The sequence below is a fragment of the Lygodium microphyllum genome, chromosome 4 (genome assembly GCF_053477565.2).
Source record: "Lygodium microphyllum isolate KBCC chromosome 4, Lygodium_microphyllum_v1.1.10, whole genome shotgun sequence".
NCBI lineage: Eukaryota > Viridiplantae > Streptophyta > Polypodiopsida > Schizaeales > Lygodiaceae > Lygodium > Lygodium microphyllum.
The window spans coordinates 41868239-41888866 of NC_141138.1; the positions used below are offsets into that span (position 1 = coordinate 41868239).

At 41.7% G+C, this 20628-nt stretch overlaps 1 protein-coding gene across 1 annotated transcript; it reads right to left on the reverse strand.

Annotated features, from left to right (window-relative positions):
* Window positions 1–17004: 17004 nt before the first annotated feature.
* LOC148036970 (pentatricopeptide repeat-containing protein At2g40720-like) lies at window positions 17005–19971 on the reverse strand. Its single transcript, XM_087677053.1, has one exon. It carries the CDS (start codon window positions 19969–19971, stop codon window positions 17005–17007), a length of 2967 nt encoding a protein of 988 aa, XP_087533179.1.
* Between the last annotated feature and the right edge of the window lie 657 nt (window positions 19972–20628).

Genomic DNA, 20628 nt, shown 5'->3' on the forward strand with positions numbered 1-20628 from the left:
GGAGGAACATGAAATAGGATGGGCAAGCTTTCTGTTTCAATTGTCGCAAGGATTTTGCACTTTCCTATGAGTACTTGTGGATGTCCCCCATAAGGGCTAAGGGTTGCACTAGTCGGTGTGAGCTCTGGTTGTCCTAGTAGGGTCCATGATTCATAGGTCAAGATATTAAAATCTGCTCCTTCATCAATTAGAGCATCGATAATATGCTCTCTTTTTGCGGTGAGTTTGACCCTAAGATAAGCAGGTGATACTATGTCTTCATCTTCTGGGTCTTGGCTTGTAAATTTAAGCCTTCTGACAGATGCCCTTGAGTTCTCGACTGCATGACCAGATGTGGATTCTCCACTGCTATCTTGGATCGTCAGTGCAATGCCATTCAAGGTACATCTCTCGTCAAGACTGTCATGTCTAGTCATATTCGCATTTGTAGCTTGCCGAAGTTGCATTCTGCTCTAACTAGACACGGTTTGAACACAATGTCTTTATGTTCTCATGGCGTGGCCTTTTTGCTCTTGATGACTAATTTGGCCCATTGATGTTCTAGGGTCCCTATTTCTCTCTGTTTGGATATGGGCTTTTGGTTGCTCTTTTGCAAGTGAGGATACATGCTCGTGTAGAGCCATTACTACACTAGGGTTCAATCTGGAGGACCTGTCACGGCGCGCGTTTTCTCTCCAACCTACTTGGGGGAGGTGCGAAGGGGGCCTCTGCGAGGGTTCGGGGGGGGGGGGGGGGGGGGGGGGGGGGGGGGGGGCAGTCCCCCCCGACCCACAGGGCCATTACGGTAGACACTATATGCAATTTGGAGGACCGTTTATAGCCAAATTTTGAACTACGTGCTCTAAGTTTCAGCCCAATGATGGATCTGTAATGTGCCTTTAGCTCTACGTGGTCTTTGGGGTCAATTTTTGAGGTTTAGATGCGTCGGAATTTGTGTTGTCCGATTTTGACAGTTTTTTGGTCCAATTCTAAGATGTCTGATTTTCAAGAGTCCGATTATCAGAATCGGACGTCCGATTTTGGGTTGGTCCGATCGGACCAATGGTCCGATTTTGGTCACGTCCGATTCTAGGAGTCGGATCAAGAAGTGGTCCGATTTTCAAAGTGGTCCGATTCTGAGAATCGGATCAAACAGGGTGGTCCGATTCTGGCAGGTTCGATTCTGAGCTAGTCCGATTCTGGGACTCGGATGGCCTGGTCCGATTCTGAGTGGTCCGATTATGGATTGGTCCGAGCGTCCGATTCTCAAAATCGGACGGGTTGGTCCGAGTGGTCCAAGTGCCACGTGGCACGTCCGATCGGATTGGTCCGATTCTTGTAATCGCACCACATTGGTCCGACTCACTCTCAGTCGGACGGTCCGATTCTGAAAATCGGACAGTCCGACTCCAGAACTCAGGTGGTCCGATTCTAGGAATCGAACCACTGCGAGTTGGTCCGAGTGCGTCGGCGGCGGGCGCGATTCCCGCGTGTTTGACCCCTCCTTACTGTCTGTTGCACGCAATCACCACCGACTTTCTAGATTTGATTAGAGCACTTGTTGGAAAACACCAGACTCACCTGGAGCAGCATGAATCGCCGACGCCTAGAGATCGAGGTAGCGCTTCCTCGTCCTGTGAACCAAAAGTTCTCTCTCTCTCTCTCTCTCTCTCTCTTACAAGGCAAACCAAGGAACTGAGGTTTGTCCTGGCCTCCCAGGCCTCTTAAGGTCCTTTCCCAGCACTGCAGAACCTCACAGCTAGTTCCCTGTCCCTATCTCACCCAGAACTTAAATCTGGTCCCATGTTTCCCTGTTTTAGCCTGTTATACAGCAACAGAAAACCCTACTATTTGTTTCTTTTTCTTTGTTTTTTTTTCTATCCTAAATGCATCCAAAACACAAGATAAATACCTACACTACTCCATCTCAATCATAAATCTCAAGAAAGCAAAACACCTACTTGCCAAGGAGATCGAATACCCTCTTCAACCCCCTCGCTTCCTACCTATCTACCTCAAGCACCGGTTCGGGGGAAACCCCTTACTTTGATGCTTGATTCAAAGCGCGCAAGCGCTCAAGGCTTGAGTCCGTTGGTCCCAGCAACAGAACCAAAATGTGGGAGCTTTCGCAACCGCCAAGACCCTCGGACCGCTTATTGTTCAAGCGTTCCAAGCCGAGCACTAATGGCTACCTCTCACATAGCCGACGCGCCATCCATATCTATGGGTGTAGTGAGCTTACCTTGATGCCGTTTGAGTTACCTCCTCTCCCGCGCACTCCGGTAGCTCCACGATCCAAGTGCAAGCTTCAAGCAAGCTCCATCCTCAAGCTCCACACTCCAAGCTCCATGTCCGCGATCAAGACAAGACAAGAGAAGAGAAGAGAAGAAGAGAGGAGAAGATGGAGAGCTTCTCCTCCTCAGTCCCTCACCCTCACACACTCACTCCCTCACACTCTCACACTCCCTCTCTCAAGCACAAGCTCAAGCAAGCAAGAACAAGAAGAAGAAGAAGAAGAGGAGAACTACTTTTGGCCACACACAAGAATGAGCTTCTCATTCACTTTTCAACTTTATATACAAAACCCTAAATCCCTTTTGGGCGGTCATCCCCCTTTTTCCCTTTTTACATGGCCGGCCATAGCCTAGGCCCTTTTTCCCATTGTCCTTCTATCTTCCTAGCTTCCTTTCCACCGCCCGTCTACATTTACAAATTGCACGAGTGAGAACCCAAGGCTCTTTGACAAGATTTCAGGGTGCACCTTTTTATTTTAAAATGCGACTTTCCCCTTTTGCCTTTGCCTTGGACTTTTAAGGTTGCCCTTGTGCTTTTGGCCTTTTCTCCTTTTCTTTCTTCAGTTGGGCTACCTTTTTTCCGCCTTTTCCCTCGTCTTTTCCACTTCTTTTTGCTTTCTTCGTGTTGGGGTTAACAGAGCATATTTCTATGGACTTCATTGCAGGTTTACCACAAACTTCTTCACAGAATAATATGATATGGACCATAGTTGATAGATTTAGTAAACAGGCTTACTTCATTGCTTGTAAAAAGACCTTAAGTGCTGCACAAATCGCTAACTTATTTCTCAAGCATATTTTTGTGTGCCATGGATTGTCAAAAATTATTGTGTCCGACCGAGATCCTCAATTCTGTAATAATTTTTTGATTACATTGTCTTCTAACTTAGGAACTAAGATTGATTTTAGCTTTGCATTTCATCCAGACTAACGGTGAAACAGAGGCCACAAATAGCACAATTTTGGATTTAATCCGTGCTTACAAAATTTCTTCTCCAACCACATGGGATAATCATTTGCACCTTCTACAGTTTGCTTACAATAATACCTCTCACACTGCTACACAAAAAAAGGCACCTTTTGAAATTGTTTATGGTCACAAATTGCCAACTCCCACATTTCGTCTAACATAGAAAATACCTTCTGTTGAGATTAGATTCAAAATCATTCAAGTATTTATAAGCAAGTTAAACAAATGCTAGCAAAGGCCCAACAATCATATGTGAAACAAGTGAATAAAAAGAGGCAAGCCATGATTTATAAAGAAGGAGATTATGTTTGGTTACGTGTTGAAAAACGTAGACTCCATAGTGTAGAAAAGAACCCGAATGTAAAATTAGCTCCTCGTTTCTATGGACCTTTTAAAATTCTCCATTGTATTAATCCTAATGCTTATAAATTAGAGTTACCTCATCATTGAAAAATCCACAACACTTTTCACATTAGTCTTTTACGTCCCTTCAAAGGTTCTCTTCATGTTCATCCTGTTTATGACTCACCACCCTTGATTGCAGATGACCATGAAATCCTAATCCCTGACACAATTATTGATGTTGACTATATGACCACTAGAACTGGAAATACTTATCCTCGTTATCTTGTCAAATTCCACAATCACCCTGTTGAGGAAGCTCAATGGATGCATGCTCGTGATTTGCGACCTTTTTCCTATTTATTGTCTCCACATCCAGCGAATAGCAATTGAGGACAATTGCGATCCCACCCGGGGGTATGTTGCCAGGTGGCACCTACGCAAAGGGATAAGCGCCTTAAATGGTTCTCCTTTGTGTGTATGTTGGCGAGATGAGCGCCTTAAATGCTTCTCTGTCAATGCGGGGCACGTTCCTAAGAATTGTCTTAGGCGGAAGGTCCATGGGGATGCCTATCCTTTCTGGGCGTCGATGCAAGTGTGAACGTGGGTGATACCATTTTATCCACACGTGTATTAACATCTTCGTGAATTAATTTTTGTATGGAATTCTAAATTAATTGATTTATGTGGCTAGTTGCAATTATTCAGTTGGTTATTATTTTAATATGATTTTTTGAATTTTTTGCAGATGATGTGTAGAGCAAGGTGAATTGGAAAGGCACGCCACACGCAAGCATTTTAAATATTATTTTCTTAAGAATTTTTTTGGCAATTATTGGATTATTGTATTAGACGCGCCGCTATTTCTTATAAAGCATGCGCATAGCCTCTATGTAAATATTTATTAGCAAAATAGATTTTTAGAAGATATGTCCAATAAAATATTAATGGTTCTAGAGAGTTGTGGGATGCACAATTGCTAGCATCCATTAATTCAGAATACTCTATCTCTTTTCCAGTACACTCAAACTCTTTATGCAAAGACTTGGGCAAATAAGATTTTATAATATTATTATAAATACGGCATGAAGGGAGCTGTCCACTTCATGTCGGGGGGCGATTGTACCCAATCTTGTGTTGCTTCATCTTACTTTACCTTCTCTTTTAGTCTATTTTTAATTTCTCATGAGTCATATGCAATTTTATGAGTAAAAGAGAGAAAGAGGGAGCTTCTTCCATTCGCTACACGCAAACCACGCATCCGTTGCTCGCAACACTGTCACTTTATTATTTATTCTTTCAATAACATTTGAATAAGGAAATGCTAGTCACACATTGTGACTATTGGAGTTCCCACATCTTCTCTCTCTCTCTCTCTCTCTCTCTCTCTCTCTCTCTCTCTCTCTCCACCATAGCTCTTACTTCCACTTGTGTGCTTCCACTCTGGGCTCACCCCCTTCATTAGTGCTTATGTGATTGTGTGACATGTGAAGATTAAGAATACTTGTACCTTCTAAGTGTGATATTTGAATATTAAGGATACTTGTACCCTCCAAGTGTGTTCTTCGAATGCATGCAGTATGATGTGCATATTGTGTGTGAACAATTGATATATGTGTGCACTGTAGACTATGCAAACTATGCACCATGTGTGTGTGCATGTGTGTTGGATGAACCTAACTAAGTAGGGTATAAGATTTTACATGTGATTATCACCTAGAATTTCCTAGGATAGCCTAAGATGCAATGTGTTAAGTGCATGGAGCTAGGTGCAGTGTACAGTGCACGTGCGCTATGCGCCATGCATTGTGCACTAGTCATTAGTATGCATTAGGGGAGATTTGTACTCAAGTTTGGGCCTTGTGAGAAATTTCACATCAGCGTAGAGAGAGGTAATTCAAAAATTATTTAAAATAAAAAAGTCAATTTGTTTTAAATATTCCTCACCCAAAAACCCAAAGTCTCGTGAGTCTAAGAAACCTTCATCACTAAAATAGAAATGGAAAATATAATATTAACAATCTCATGCCACTACCTAGTCCAAGGAAACAGATTCTCCAAAGACAAACAAGAATATCCCTAAGGAGTGAAAACCTCCATTAGAGATTGTTGTCAGGGTTATGTCTAAAATATCTAAACCCAAGAATACTTCCAATCACTCCAAATATCAAAGTAAGAGATCATCCCCGGCTATTCATACTACTATATGTTGAGATATCGAGCTCCACTCGTGATACGCCAGGGTGACCGTTGTGTATTTATGTCACCGACTTGTTAGTTGTTGTAGACGCGGTTGGTACACCGCCCATGAATAATAGCTACATGATAGCTATCCTTATCTACTCTAGTTCATGGCTCAGTTAGTATGCCACCTTAGTTAGTTGAGTTTGGTTTGAGACCCATATAGAGGGTTCTTCTATTTCTTTGTACTTGAGTTCTTTTGGCTTACACAACTAAGAAGAGGAAAACTGTTTTCAGCCTCCACCCTTGTGTGTCTTCCCCCATTGTGCAAGCAAGAAAGCTTCAAGCGAGACTCCTTCCTTCTCTCCCACAATCTTGACATGGTATCAGAGCCTTGTTCGTGGTAAGGAGCTCAAGAAAGCAAGCCAAGCTCGCGGTGTTCTGGTAAGAGGAGCAGTGTTGCTTTCATCTTCTGTTTTGGGAGCAGATCTCTGCATGTAGCACAGCCGGAAAGTGCAGGAGTGCATTGTCTCAGGTTGAGACGCCCTTCGCGGTGAAGCAAGAGGGCAGTATATGCTGCGGGTAAGGGCTTTAGCCCTTGGCGACCTTGTTTTTTTTATTTGAGGCCATTTCGGGGCCTGTTTTGGAGGCGAAAGTTTTCTGCACGCACTCAGGAAAAGGCCCAGTTTTATGCTGTGCAGCCACTGTTCTACAGGTCGGTGAATAGTTACTATAAAAATTGCATTGTATGCTTGTGCGCAGAGACATTGGGAGTTACAGAATCATCCCTGTTGCCTGTTGATGCAAAATCGTCACTAGGAAGTGACTGTGTGGTCAAATACCACTTTCGCCAGTTTTGCAGATTTTCCCTTGTGAGGGTGAAGCTGTGGTTTTTGCAGTGACAGAATTTTTTGCAGTCTTCTGTAATGGCATCTGATTCTCTTTCACAGATTGTCACCGAAAAGCTTGACAAGAACAACTTCCAAGCATGGAAGTTTAGAATGACGAATTTCCTTATGGGAAAAGGATATTGGGAATTTGTTGCAGGAAATGAAGAAGAACCAGTTCTTCCTGATGTTCCCAATCAACAGCAAATGCAGGCATTTAAAGCATGGCATGAGAGAGCCAGGAAAGTTATGTATTGGTTGTCTATCAGCATTTCAGACTCTATGATTGTGCATATTCAGGATGCAAGTACGCCAAAGGAGGCATGGGATACTTTGTCAAAAATGTATAGCACAAATACGCAAGCCAGGAAAATGCAGCTCAAGCAAGAGTTGCACAATGTGCAAAGAGAAAATATGAGCATCAACGACTACCACATGAAGGTGAAGAAGATTGCAGATGCACTTGCTTCCATTGGGTCACCAGTGGAAGATGATGATTTAGTTTCTGTGACCTTGAATGGTCTAGGAAAGGATTATGCACAGTTTTGGACATCCATTTCAGTTCGTGAAAGATTTCCTGATTTTGAGGAGCTGATTGCTCTTCTAATTTCTGAGGAGCAAAGAAATGGTGGTGCATCTTCTTCAGGAGGAACTTCAAAAGAAGCTGTCTTCTACTCAAATGCTGGAAGAGGTAGAGGCAGAGGTAGAGGAGGCCGATATGGAGGCCGTGGTAGAAATCAGAATATGCAGCAAACTCAAGAAAACCAATCCTATGGAGGAGGACGTGGTAACTCTAGAGGCAGGGGGAGCCAAAGAAGTCGTGGTGGATGGCAAAGAGGCCAAAATGCAAACAGTAATGTTGAATGCTACTATTGTGGTAAAATGGGTCATATGGCTAAAGACTGCTGTAAAAAGCAGAATGACATCATGAATGGAAAACTGCAACAAGGAAATTATGCATCCTCTAGTAGACAGGGTGATGACAGAAATGAGCATCTGTTTATGGTGCAGCACATGAACAATTCTGTGACAAGTGCAGAAGAAAGCAACGATGTATGGTATGTTGACTCAGGTGCATCAAACCATATGACAGGTCATGCAGAATGGATGGAGGATGGAAGGAAAATGGAAAAACCAGGATTTGTGGAGACTGGTGATGATACTGCACATCCTATTGTGCAGATTGGAAAAATTCCTTTGTCTATGCAGGATGGGAAAAAGAAATACTTGTCCGATGTATTTCATGTCCCGAATATCACCAAGAATCTGGTTTCTGTTGGTCAAATGGTTGAGCAGGGCTTGCAGGTCAGATTTAATCCTCATGGATGCTTTGTTGAGGATATGAAAAATAAAGGTCGCTTGATAGCAAAAGGAAAGAAGAAGGGTAGAATGTTTACATTGGATGCAGACATGTATGAATTGAGTGCAGCAATGTTTGCACATGGGACCGGTGTAGTTGCAGATATTGATATCTGGCATAAACGCATTGGTCATGTTAATGTACAGCGACTTAAATCAATGCAGGCCCAAAATATTGTTGCAAGTTTGCCAAAATTCAAGGTTGTAGAAATGCATAAGGTATGTGAAGCCTGTCAGTTTGGAAAACAGGCAAGGAAACCATTTCCTAGACATGTTCAAGAGAGTAAGAAGCCATTGGAAATAATCCACTCTGATGTGTGGACAACTAAAGCTGCATCTCTTGGAGGCTGTCATTATTTTGTCAGTTTTATTGATGACTATAGCAGAAAAGTTTGGGTGTATTTTATGAAAAAGAAAAGTGAAGTTTTTGGGCATTTCAAAACTCTTAAAGCGATGGTTGAAAAAGAAACAGGCCTGCAAATAAAATGCCTAAGGTCAGATGGAGGGGGAGAGTACCTCTCAAATGAGTTTACAAGGTTCCTACAGGAGCATGGCATAAAGCAGCAATATTCATGCAGTCATACCCCACAACAAAATGGAATTGCAGAAAGGAAAAACAGGCATATTGGAGAGGTATCTCGTGCCATGCTCAATGAAAAAGACTTGCCAGATTTTTATTGGGCTGAAGCAGCTGCTACAGCAGTCTACATAATGAACAGGACTCCCACTGCAGCAATACATGGAATGACTCCAGAGAAGAGGTATACTGGTAGGAAACCAGATATTTCTCATTTGAAAATTTTTGGTTGCATTGCCTATGTACATGTACCAGATGAGTTGAGATCCAAGTTGGATCCAAAAGCTGAGAAGTGCATCTTTATTGGTTACTCTCTGCAGCAAAAAGGGTATAGATGCTATAACCCTTCTACTCGTAAGTTTACAGTGAGCAAAGATGTTTTTTTTAATGAGATGAGTAGCTGGTATAAACCAGTAAATGTGATTGATGATATAGATGCACAAAATGGTAATGCTGCACAGAATTCACAGCAGCAGTCACAAAATATTAGCAGACCTAGAGCGTCCTCTAGCAGTGGTTCACATTCTTCACCATGGACAGGCAGATTGAGATCAGGAGAATCTTCTCAAAGTAATGCAGATAGGGGTATGCATGTATCACGAAAAGAAAAAGAGAAGGTTGATCAGCCCATGTTTGATGTGAATGTAGGTCACTCTTATGTGGATGGTGAATCCAGCGGCTCAGAACAGAGCATTGATGATGAGTTGGGTATTCCTTCTATTGTTACACCTGGAGTAAGGAAGACCAGGGATGTTTTGAGAGCACCTGGGAGTGAACCTACTTTGCGCAGGTCTACGAGAGCTAGGTATCCTGTGGATAGGCTGAAATATGATGGATTTACAGCCATTCACTATGCATATATGGTCAAAGTGATACAGGAACCAGAACCCACTTCTTTTGAGGAAGCCATGGGAAAAGAAAAATGGGAGAAAGCCATGGATGAAGAAATAGATGCCTTGGAAGCTAATGCTACATGGGAATTGGTACCTTTGCCTAAAGGTAAAAATACAATTGGCTGTAAGTGGGTTTATAAGGTGAAGCACAATGCAGATGGTTCTATGAACAGATACAAGGCAAGATTAGTAGTCAAGGGGTATGCACAAACATATGGTATTGACTATGAAGAAACATTCAGTCCGGTTGCAAGGATGGCAACCGTAAGAGCGGTCATTGCTATGGCTGCATCAAAGGGATGGTCTTTACATCAGATGGATGTAAAGAATGCTTTCTTGCATGGTGATTTGCAAGAAGAGGTCTATATGGAGTAGCCACCAGGTTATGTGCATGCTGTTCATCCTGAGTTTGTTTGCAGGTTGAAGAAAGCCTTGTATGGCTTGAAGCAAGCACCTAGAGCATGGTCTGACAAGATAGGACAGTATCTTGTCACTATTGGCTTTCAGATTTCCAAGGCAGATTTCTCACTTTATGTGAGAAAAACAGAGAAAGGTATTATGCTACTTGTCATTTATGTTGATGATTTGATTATAACAGGTGACAGTGATGAAGATATCCTTCATGTGAAAATGCTATTGAAGCAGAAGTTTGAGATGAAGGATTTGGGAGAGCTGCATTATTTCTTGGGCATTGAGGTGATTAGATCACCAAGTGGGATACAGCTCTTGCAGAGGCAGTATGGATTGGACATGCTGTCCAAATATGGGATGACAGGCTGTAAGCCTATTTCAGTTCCTTTGGAGCAGAATGTGAAGCTGAGCACAGATGCAGGTGAGCTTCTAGAAGACCCTACTATGTACAGACGCATAGTAGGAAGTTTGATTTATATGACTATTACCAGGCCAGATTTGAGCTATACTGTTGGATTGGTAAGTCAGTTTATGCAGGCTCCAAGGAAACCACATTTGGATGCGGCTAGACACATACTCAGGTATGTGAAGTCCACATTGCAGTATGGACTATTTTATGAGACTGGGGTTCAGATACAGTTGCATGGATACACTGATGCTGATTGGGCTGGTAGTATTTCTGATAGACGATCTACCAGTGGATATGTGTTCTCTTTTGGGAGTGCTGCAGTCACTTGGAGCAGCAAGAAACAGCCTAAAGTTGCCTTGTCGAGCACAGAGGCTGAGTACAGGGGTGCAGCAATGGCTGCATGTGAGGTAGCTTGGTTGCATAAGCTACTTTATGATATGCATCAGTCTACAGATGGACCAGTTGTCATTTATTGTGACAACATGAGTAGTATACACTTGGCAAATAACCCAGTCTATCATGCTAGAACAAAGCACATTGAGGTGCATTATCACTATGTGCGAGAGAGGGTTTTACTAGGTCTTATTGATCTAGTTTATGTCAGCACAGAGGATCAGGTAACTGACATATTCACGAAGGCATTGGGCGTAGAGAAGCTGCGCAAGTTCAGAGACCTGCTTGGTGTGCAGGAATTGGGATTGAGCTCGAGGGGGAGTGTTGAGATATCGAGCTCCACTCGTGATATGCCAGGGTGACCGTTGTGTATTTATGTCACCGACTTGTCAGTTGCAGACGCAGTTGGTACACCGCCCATGAATAATAGCTACATGATAGCTATCCTTATCTACTCTAGTTCGTGGCTCAGTTAGTATGCCACCTTAGTTAGTTGAGTTTGGTTTGAGACCCATATAGAGGGTTCTTCTATTTCTTTGTACTTGAGTTCTTTTGGCTTACACAACTACGAAGAGGAAAACTGTTTTCAGCCTCCACCCTTGTGTGTCTTCCCCCATTGTGCAAGCAAGAAATCTTCAAGCGAGACTCCTTCCTTCTCTCCCACAATCTTGACACTATATCCATTGAGTTTGCAACTACTACTTCTAAATGTAAAGTGAAACGCAACCATCCATGGCCTCCAAACTATGACCCTATCTATCATCTCAACCAAGGAACAAGTATTCATCAGTGCTTCAACCAAAAGAGATACAAGCTCTAAAACAAAGGGCACAACCAACTTAGTAACTCTACAAGACATTTTAGACATTTTGCTCTTAACTAGAATCTCCGTCAAACTTAAAGCCTAAGTTGATCAAGAGATCAATAATGGAATAACCTAAGAAAAGATGCAAAATGAGAATCGACCGCTACTTGAGTGCTATAAGAGACTTGATACTAGAATGAGATTGCTTGCTCACATAGTAATTCATGCTAACCTTGAGTATCTTGTAGTAGAATATGAAAAATTCCTAGAATGGCCAGTAATATGGGAAAAGCAAGTATATATTTGTGAGCATTACTCACATGTGCTTGATGTACTCATGAAATATACTTCAAAAAATATATCAGAGAAGTTTTATTTGATTTTCGCATTCCACACTAAGCATTATGAGAAAAGTGTGGAGGAAGTACAAGCACTAGAACTAAAAGTAGAAGGATAGTGTGAGTTTGACAAGAAATGATACATCATGCAATCTTTGGTCACAAAACTTGGAGGTTGAATAATGACTATTCTTGAGAAAAGACAAGCTTTATGGAATTCTAGGGATGATTTGATGTATGTAACTCCCACTTCCCTAAATTTTGCAACTATACAAGATGTCAAGTTGCCTGAACTAGCCCAACATCATCCGATTAACAAAATCCTTAGGAGGAAGAGTTGCACGTTGCTAGTAGATTAGGCCAAGGAAGCATTGTACTTGACATCAATGCTTATATATTCTTCCTTTGCCAAGATGCCATTATTTCTTGATGCCTATGCTACACTCCAATATAATCCCAACATTTAAGGATTGTTTATTCTTAGTCGAGTGAAATTGTAGCATATCCCACTAACTTTTTATATAAATAAATAATCAATTATTATTTTTTAATCCAAACAAAGAAAACTCTATGCACACAATAAGAACGCAGCTCTTATAATGCTAAGAAGCATTGCAATATTTATTGTGCAAGGAAAGAAACGATAAGGTAAAAGAGTGAGAATCTCAAATTATACTCAAAATTTTCCTTAGTAAATAATTTCCAAACCTTCAAATTAGACTTGATTGCATGTTAGTCCTAATTTTTATCAAGTGAATATATGATGAAATAGGTGACAAGCAATAAGCTCAAGCTTAAAGAAGACATCAACAAAGTAACAAAGCAAACACGTTCCTTAAACACCTCAAATCATGGAAACATTGAAGATGTAAAAGCACTCAAAAACTTGAGCTATCCTCAAAGACAACCAAGAACCATCAACATCAAGGCTCTAGCTTATTTTCACACAAGATATGCCTTGACTGGTATCTCAAAAGCTATTGATTTCCTCAAAAGGATGTGCAAATTGCTCCATTAAAAATTCAAACCTTCATAAGAAATTGTAATTCTTTGTCGATAATATTTGCTTTAACATCATGGCTTGTGCTTCAATTAACTTAGCTCACTACTCATTCTATGTGCTTCAATGTTCAAACAATACCAAGAGCTAGAATTACAATCGTAATCAATCTTCTAGTCTCTAATTACTTTTTTTTTATTCTATATAAGGTTGATAGCCTCCTTATATGATACTTCTATATTTATTCAAAAAATAAGGGGGGGAAAAATATGTACTCACATACACTACAATGTATCTAGATACCCTCAAGTTAGGTGTGTTTAGTGGCCTTGGTCGATTGGCTATATCTCTAATCCCCCTAGTCTTTCTTCTCAATCCCCCCACACTCTATCCCTAATCCCCCTAGCCCTTCTTCTGAATCTCTCTACATTCACTCAAGATTCATCAAAGAGGACAAGTACACCTTGGGAGTCTTGACTCACCTATAGTTAGACTTGTCTCCTTGAGTCACTTACACTTATCTCTCCACTTTCATTCACTTCCACTCTATCGAACCAACTACGAAAGCAAGGTAGAAAATGCACAAATCAAGAGACCAAGTATTTCAATTGATATTTGTAGTTGAGACCATTAGAGACCTTGACCTTTAGAAATCACTTTGCTTGGGTCCTCCCGAGATCCTTCACACCAATGAGCATGTTCCCCATTCACCAAGTTTCCTTGATTCATTGACTACATTAGCAACAACAAGAAGAACCAATGGAGGTATCTTTATATATACACGCACATTCACATAATATTTGCACAATAACTTATACATGGTTTGGATCCTCAAGTATGAGATAATACTATAGGTTTACTTAGAGTTCAACCCATGTTTCAAAACTTATAATATAAGTAATGTGTACCAAAATAGAAACCTAATACTCCCCTAGAAAGTGAATGCACATAAGGTCCTCATTGTAGATGCAAAAGTTATGGCGAGTCCTGAATATTCACATATCCTTCAATAGAGGCTCCCACCTTCTACAACCTAGAATCCAATTTTCGAGTCCACTCAAGTCTTCCATTAATAAGACTATCAGTTAAGTGTACCATCAACAATGACATAATCTTTAGTAGCTTTGTCTTATCAACAACTTTAATAACTGACTACTAAGTATTAAAAAACATTCTTTATTTATGACTATCAACACCTCTCCAAGGATCACATAATAATCATTCTCGATATTCTGACTTTAGTACATGTCAAAGTATGCTACCTACAATGATTAGTGCCAAGGGACTAACACTCCTCTAAAAGGGGGAATATATTAATCCCAAAGAGTAAAGAAGGATACGAGGTGAAAGTGAAGGAGTGTAAGTTCAAATACCAGAATTATTTTAGAAAGGATGATTTTTTGAGTTGCATTATATTAATTTAAACACTATTATCTACAATGCACAACTATAATGTCTTCTAATTTATTATGGAGAACATTGTTGTTTTCATAACACCATTTGAAAACTCGGCTCCTCCCATGCAAAATTATAACATCTCCCCAAGGTAGATAGGAAGACCTGCAAATGAATACGAGATTGTCTACATGAATCTATTCATCTTATTTTAAATTTGGTTAAATTAACCTCGGATGTATACAATAATAAAAGACAGCCAATCAAAAGCCTTAAAAGTGGATAGGGTGCCCAACTTATTGGAGGGAACCCTAATCCTAATCCTAATATTATAAATCTAAAAAATTTAGACTACAACATGTGAAGATGAGCCTACTATAAACCTGTTAAGTCATACGTTTTCTCACTTACATTGGGATTGTGTCAGAGGGAAAAAAAATGGCTTGGAGATCAAAATGTGAGCTGACTATTTGAGAGAGAGTTGTGTCGATGAGCTTCTTGTTGCTAGTGTAACCAAGAGAATAGTTGCAGCAATCTTACATGTGGGTGAAGATAACATATCGGTTAGCAGTAAGTTTTTGGTGGCTTTAGGCAATTTATCGACATGGCTGACAGTAGATGTAGTTGCAATGCTTCAGCTTTGCCACGGTGAATGCTCAGCATCTGCCTCATAAATTTCTGTTGGATGTAATTCTGTGCAAACCATATCTGGAATCTCTCACCCACTAAAGCACTCAGAACATTCTCACAACATGAGGCATGGCATGATAGAGAACCGTCAATCCGTGTGAGTTTGCACTTGAGCAATACCACACCAAACCGGATGACATGGCTTTGAAATGCATCTTTATGGTGAGAGCAAAGGTTATATGCTGCCCTGCCACAGCGCTTTTAAAAAATGGGATCTTTGTGGAAGATTCCGTACAGCCATTTGCTCGATGCACAAGGAGGCCAGATGTGGCAATCTGACTCGTTCAACACTTTACTTCCCCATCTGCAAACCCGGAATACGGTAACTTTGATGCTCTTTAAGGATTTGAAATCAGCCCATACAATAATCAACTCCATCACAAAAGCCTGAAGATTTTCAGCTCCTTAGGAAGGTAGATGCACAAGAGGCTCCACATGAAGAAAGAATAAGATTACAAAAACCAGATTGGAACATTCTCATGGAGATATTGCCAAGTTTGCATACGTCGGTATCATGAATGATGATGTGGATGGAGCCAAAATCATTGAGGATCCAGATTGGATGATTGCCCTCATCCATGTAGGCTGAAAATGACTCAACTAAGTGCAATCATTCTTGAATTGTCGACTTCACCATGGACAAGAAATCAACAGGTACAAAGTGGGTCTCCAACCTTAAATGCAGATTTGATGGTACATTTGACAGGTAGGTGGCTCGTTTAATTGCAAAGGCAGGAACAGCCTACAGGGTCTTGGTGATGAGAAAACAATTTCTCCCACTTCTTACACGACTTTTTTTGAAATTAGTACTTTAGTTGGACATACAACTACTTTCCTGTATGTGCACTTAAAAGTAGTGGATAGTCTAGTCTATCTCAGCCTCATGGATTTGAGCAAACTAGCAAAGAATGGGCTTCCATGGCTTTTAGCAAACCCTGGTGCACACTATGAAAGGATACATGCACATCTTGATCAGAAAAGTTTTTCAAAACAGAGCCACAGGCAAGAATGACATGCTTGTCCTTATCCTCCTATATGCTGGTCATATGCTGCTTATTGGCTTTAATGATGTAAGATATGTAACCAGAGGGGCTTCCCAATTCTTAAACATGATGATGGTAATCTAGTGTTGCAATCCCAATTTTTTAGGATTGCTATAGATTCAGTGGAGATAGGATGTAGGCTTCAAGGGAACCATTTGATGACAGTACTCATAGGTGGCATGCTTCCACATGCATACAAGCATTCAACTGAGGTCACCCAGTTGAGCAGCATTTAACCAAAGATGCCAAGTCTTATTTAACTATAGTATTTAAGGGGGGGCTCTTAACATTTTTTGTTGTGATTCAGAGTATGATAAATGCCAGTCCATCAGTAGTTATAATTTATTGCCTGGCACTATACGTGTTCCATGGTAAAGCAACCGACAGTGGCCACCTCATCCTGTGAAGCTGAGAGCACGTATGTATGGCTGCAGACAACACTGTATGTACATGTAGTGCTATTGCATTGGCAATGTTCCTTAGAAAGATTGCAAGTTGTGAGGTTAGCTTTGCCCATGTTTGTAAACATGAGAATGCCATGGATCTTATCACAACAGCTCTCCCTTGAGGCAAAATTCAAGCTTTGCACTTTTTACCTTCCAGTCTATTTTAGGTACACTTTAGGTATAAGCACCCTCTTCCAAACCCATACTTGCATATTCTCCATTCATTCAAGTGCCTATGGTTGTAGGTGCCAGGCACTTTAAACATATTAGGCAGTTTATACCTATGGTTGCAGGTACCAGGCACTTTAAACATATCAGGCAGTTTTTATCTTCACTAACAAAGGCTTTTCCCAGGCTTGTTTTCCACACAATGGACACTTTTCTGGTATCATATGGTACAGTTGTACATGCACATTAATCATTCTTTGAGAGCTCACTCTTGTTTGAGTCATTCATCTCTTGAGCTTTTACAATTTTTGAGTTTTACTATCAGACTCACTTTCACCAGTCTTCCTTAAACCACCTCCCATTGTTGATAAATCAGAAAGCAGCTGTCAGGACCAATTAGGCTACTTAAGATACCAACTTTTGACTAAATCTCTGCAGGTACTTTCAATTCAGCATCAGCAGAAAGGTTTGACATTAGAACATAAGCAGCAGTGGCAGTACTGGGGTCAAACTCAGTTGCATAACTAAAGGCTTGTTTCCCCAACTTTATATTGCGATGTGTACGGCAAGCAGCCAGCAGGCATAACCAGACTTTCAAATCAGCCTGCATTGGCATCCCTACCAGAATGTCTTCCACCTTCTTGAAATCCCCCGTTCGTCCAAGAATATCTAGTATTACAACATAATGGTTCAAACCTGGAGTTGCAGCATAGACTGCTCTCATTGACTCAAAACATTCAATACCTTTCTGCACAAGACTTGAATGATCACATGCATAAAGGAGAGAGAGGAATGTGGCTTCATCTGGTGTAGTACCAGTCTGTTGCATGCTGTCAAACAATTGAAGGCTTCCTCCACAATTGCCCTCCTGTGCATGGCCAGCTATGCATGCATTCCATGCAACTACATCAGGTTGCAACAGTGCATCAAAGACTACCTCAGCATCTAACATGCTTGCACAACTCCCATAAGCACGTATGAACGTGGTTAACAAATGGAAGTCATTCTCAAGCCCTGCAGCTGAAACAAGAAAATGTAGCTCTCTACAAATCTCTACACGTCCCCTTTCAATGCAAGCTTGTAAAATGTACTTGATCGTGGCCTCATTCAGAGTTGCACATTCTTCAACCATCTGCCTGTATATTTGTAACACTTTTTCACTGTGGCCTTGTTCAATATATGTTGACAAAATTGCATTCCAGGACACAACATCAGGATCTAACAACCCATCAAAGACATTTTCCGCTTCCATAATGGTTCCACACTTTCCATACACATTGACAAGTGTATTAGCAACTGTAATATCCAAGGATAGACCCTTGTTATCCATATCCACATGTAAAGCTTTAGCAATTTCTAGTGCCATCAACTTTGTTGCTTGGTGTTCAAAATCCATTGATCTTTCTTTCTGTGCAAGGTCACCACAAGCTTGAAGAGCAATTATAAGTGACTGCTGATCTGGGCTTACACCTTCCTCGTGCAGCTGTCTGTACAACAGCAAAGCTTCATATGACTGGCCTTGCTCAAGGTACATGGAGAGCATCTTATTCCATGACACACAATCTAATCGAGGAGACCTATCAAACAACATATCTGCTTCAGCAATACAACCTAAGTTGCACCATATACTCAAAAGTGCTCTATCAAAAACAGCATCATGAGCAAACCCAGCCCTGAAGGCATCAAAATACAATGCTTTTCCAATGTTCAGGCAACTCCCTCTAGCTGATTCCCCTTCAAGTCCACAACCTGCCTCCAGAAGGGTGCCAAATGCTTGAAGAATGATGACAAATGTCTGCCGATCAGCTCTGACACCTTCCTCTTGCATTTGTCTATAAAGTTGTAAAGCTTTTCCTCCCTCTTCTCCCTCCATGTAGGCTGCTAGCATTGTGTTCCACAACACTGTGTCCCGTTCATGAGATCCAAAAAAAACGTGCTCTGCTTTTCCAATGCTCTGACATTTACCATACAAAGAGATAAGGGCACTGCCAAAAAAAACATCTGAAGCAAAAGCCTGTGTCTGTGCATCAACATGCAATGCGTGACAGATTTCCAAATATGTTACATTAATCAGTTTCCTATCAACACCAGCAATTTTCTCTACCAACTCAGCACATGCTTGAAGGGCAACTGTAATTGTTTTTTGGTTCACAAGCACTCCCTCCTCCTGCATTTGCACATATAGAAGTAATGAAATGTCTTCTTGAGCTTGCTGATAGTATGCGTTGAGCATTGCAGTCCATGTAACGACATTGTGCTGTGACACTTCATCAAATACATTCACAGCTTCAGTCAAACATCCACAGCTGCCATACATATTTAAAAGAATGCTACCAACATAAACATCTGAAGTAAATCCACATCTCTGAGCATCAGCATGCAGAGCTTGCCCAACTTCAAGTGAGGGTAATCTGCTTGGTTTCCCCACCTGGAAGCTGTCAATCATAATGCATGACTGAATAACAATTACGAATGACCATTTATCAGGAGTATGACCCTCCTCTTTCATTTGTCTGTAAAGCAGCAAAGCTTTCGCTGCCTGGTTATGTTCTACGAATACAGATAGTATTGCATTCCATGACACAATATTCCGATGGTGCAACCCAATAAACACACTCTCTGCTTCAGCTATGCCTCCACACTTGCCATAAGCAGTCACAAGGGCACTCCCAACAAAAACATCCGAGCAAAAAGCATTCCTACTAGCATCAACATGCAGTTTTTGAGTCTCAACGAGGTCAGGAATGCTGGCGCAAGCTTTGAAAAGGCTGACAAATGTGTAAAGGTCAGGAGCCACGCCCTCACTCTGCAGTAATTGATACAGATATAGTGCTTCCTGTCCTCTGCCATACTGTGTGTAGGCAGAGATCAAGGAAGCCCACAAAAATGGTGGGCGGCATGGTAAGGAGACAAACACAGAGAAGGCATCATCAAGGGCACCGCAATTGGCCAAGCTGAGGACCATAAGTTCATTGGGGGATGAGACGTATCGGCCATTGCTAAAGGGGCCGGCAGCAGCATGCAGAGCCTTGTCCAGCTGTCCTTGCTCGCAAAGAGGACCGAAATGTGCCTGTGCAGCCTCTCTGCGCTGGACTTTTGTGCGGTTTTGCTGTTGCTGTTGACGTTCCTGTGAAGGATTTTCCAGGCCGACTAGCCACTCCTCTACCCATTTGGGCTTGTAAGGATTGTTCAGCCACAGTGGCTCCTTGGAAACCCCGTGCCTGAAATCAGGGTGGGAAGAACTCTTCCCACCAACCCTGTTGTCGTGCCATTCCCATGGCTTGGCAAAAGGGCGCTCCCAGAGCTGCGCCTGTCTCTCTGTCTCGCCACAGGTCTTTTGACATGATAGATGCACGGTTTCAAGGAGGTTCCGAACTTTGAAAGCAGGCATGTGGTGGTATTAGTAGTGAATCCATTGGGAGAATGATCTCCTGATACCTCAGCAGCAGCAGCAGCAGCAGCAGGGCACATCCTGCAAGAAAGTAAGACACGAGATCGGACTGGTAATCTTCTGAAGCAGGCGAATGAGTGATACTGAATCTCTTAATAGAACATGTAAGCTACGGCCTGCCATGCCGGGGAACAGGAATTCTGTTGTTTGGAGTCTAGACAAAGGCCCGTTTCAGATACGTCCGGGCGGGTTCGGGTTACAGGGGGGCTCAGCTGACATGTCGTGTAGGTGTTAGAAGGAAAAAAATGTGCTCAGCCACAGTGGCTCCTTGGATTTTCTGCTACGCTTTTGTAGTAGTTCGATAGCCTGCACCGATTAATAGGCCAGTACCCCCGATGGGGCATACAAAAAATGCGGGGGGGAAAAAAAGATATGCGTCTCATCACAATAAACTAGTGGCCTTCAAATTGGCTTAATAATTCTTTTGATAAATGCCCATGGGGTTGTAGCTCAAGTGGGTCCATAGATTCAATATGAGGGAGGTCAAGCACACAAAACATTGTAACCAAGTTTTCATCTCGCATACACTTGGGTGTTCCTCCCTCCACTCGGGCCTTGCGCCTACATAATACAAGTATCATTTCTTTCAATCGCAAA

Coding starts and splice junctions, on each gene's coding strand:
- LOC148036970 (XM_087677053.1), bottom strand. CDS start 19,971: ATGCCTGCTTTCAAAGTTCGGAACCTCCTTGAAACCGTGCATCTATCA.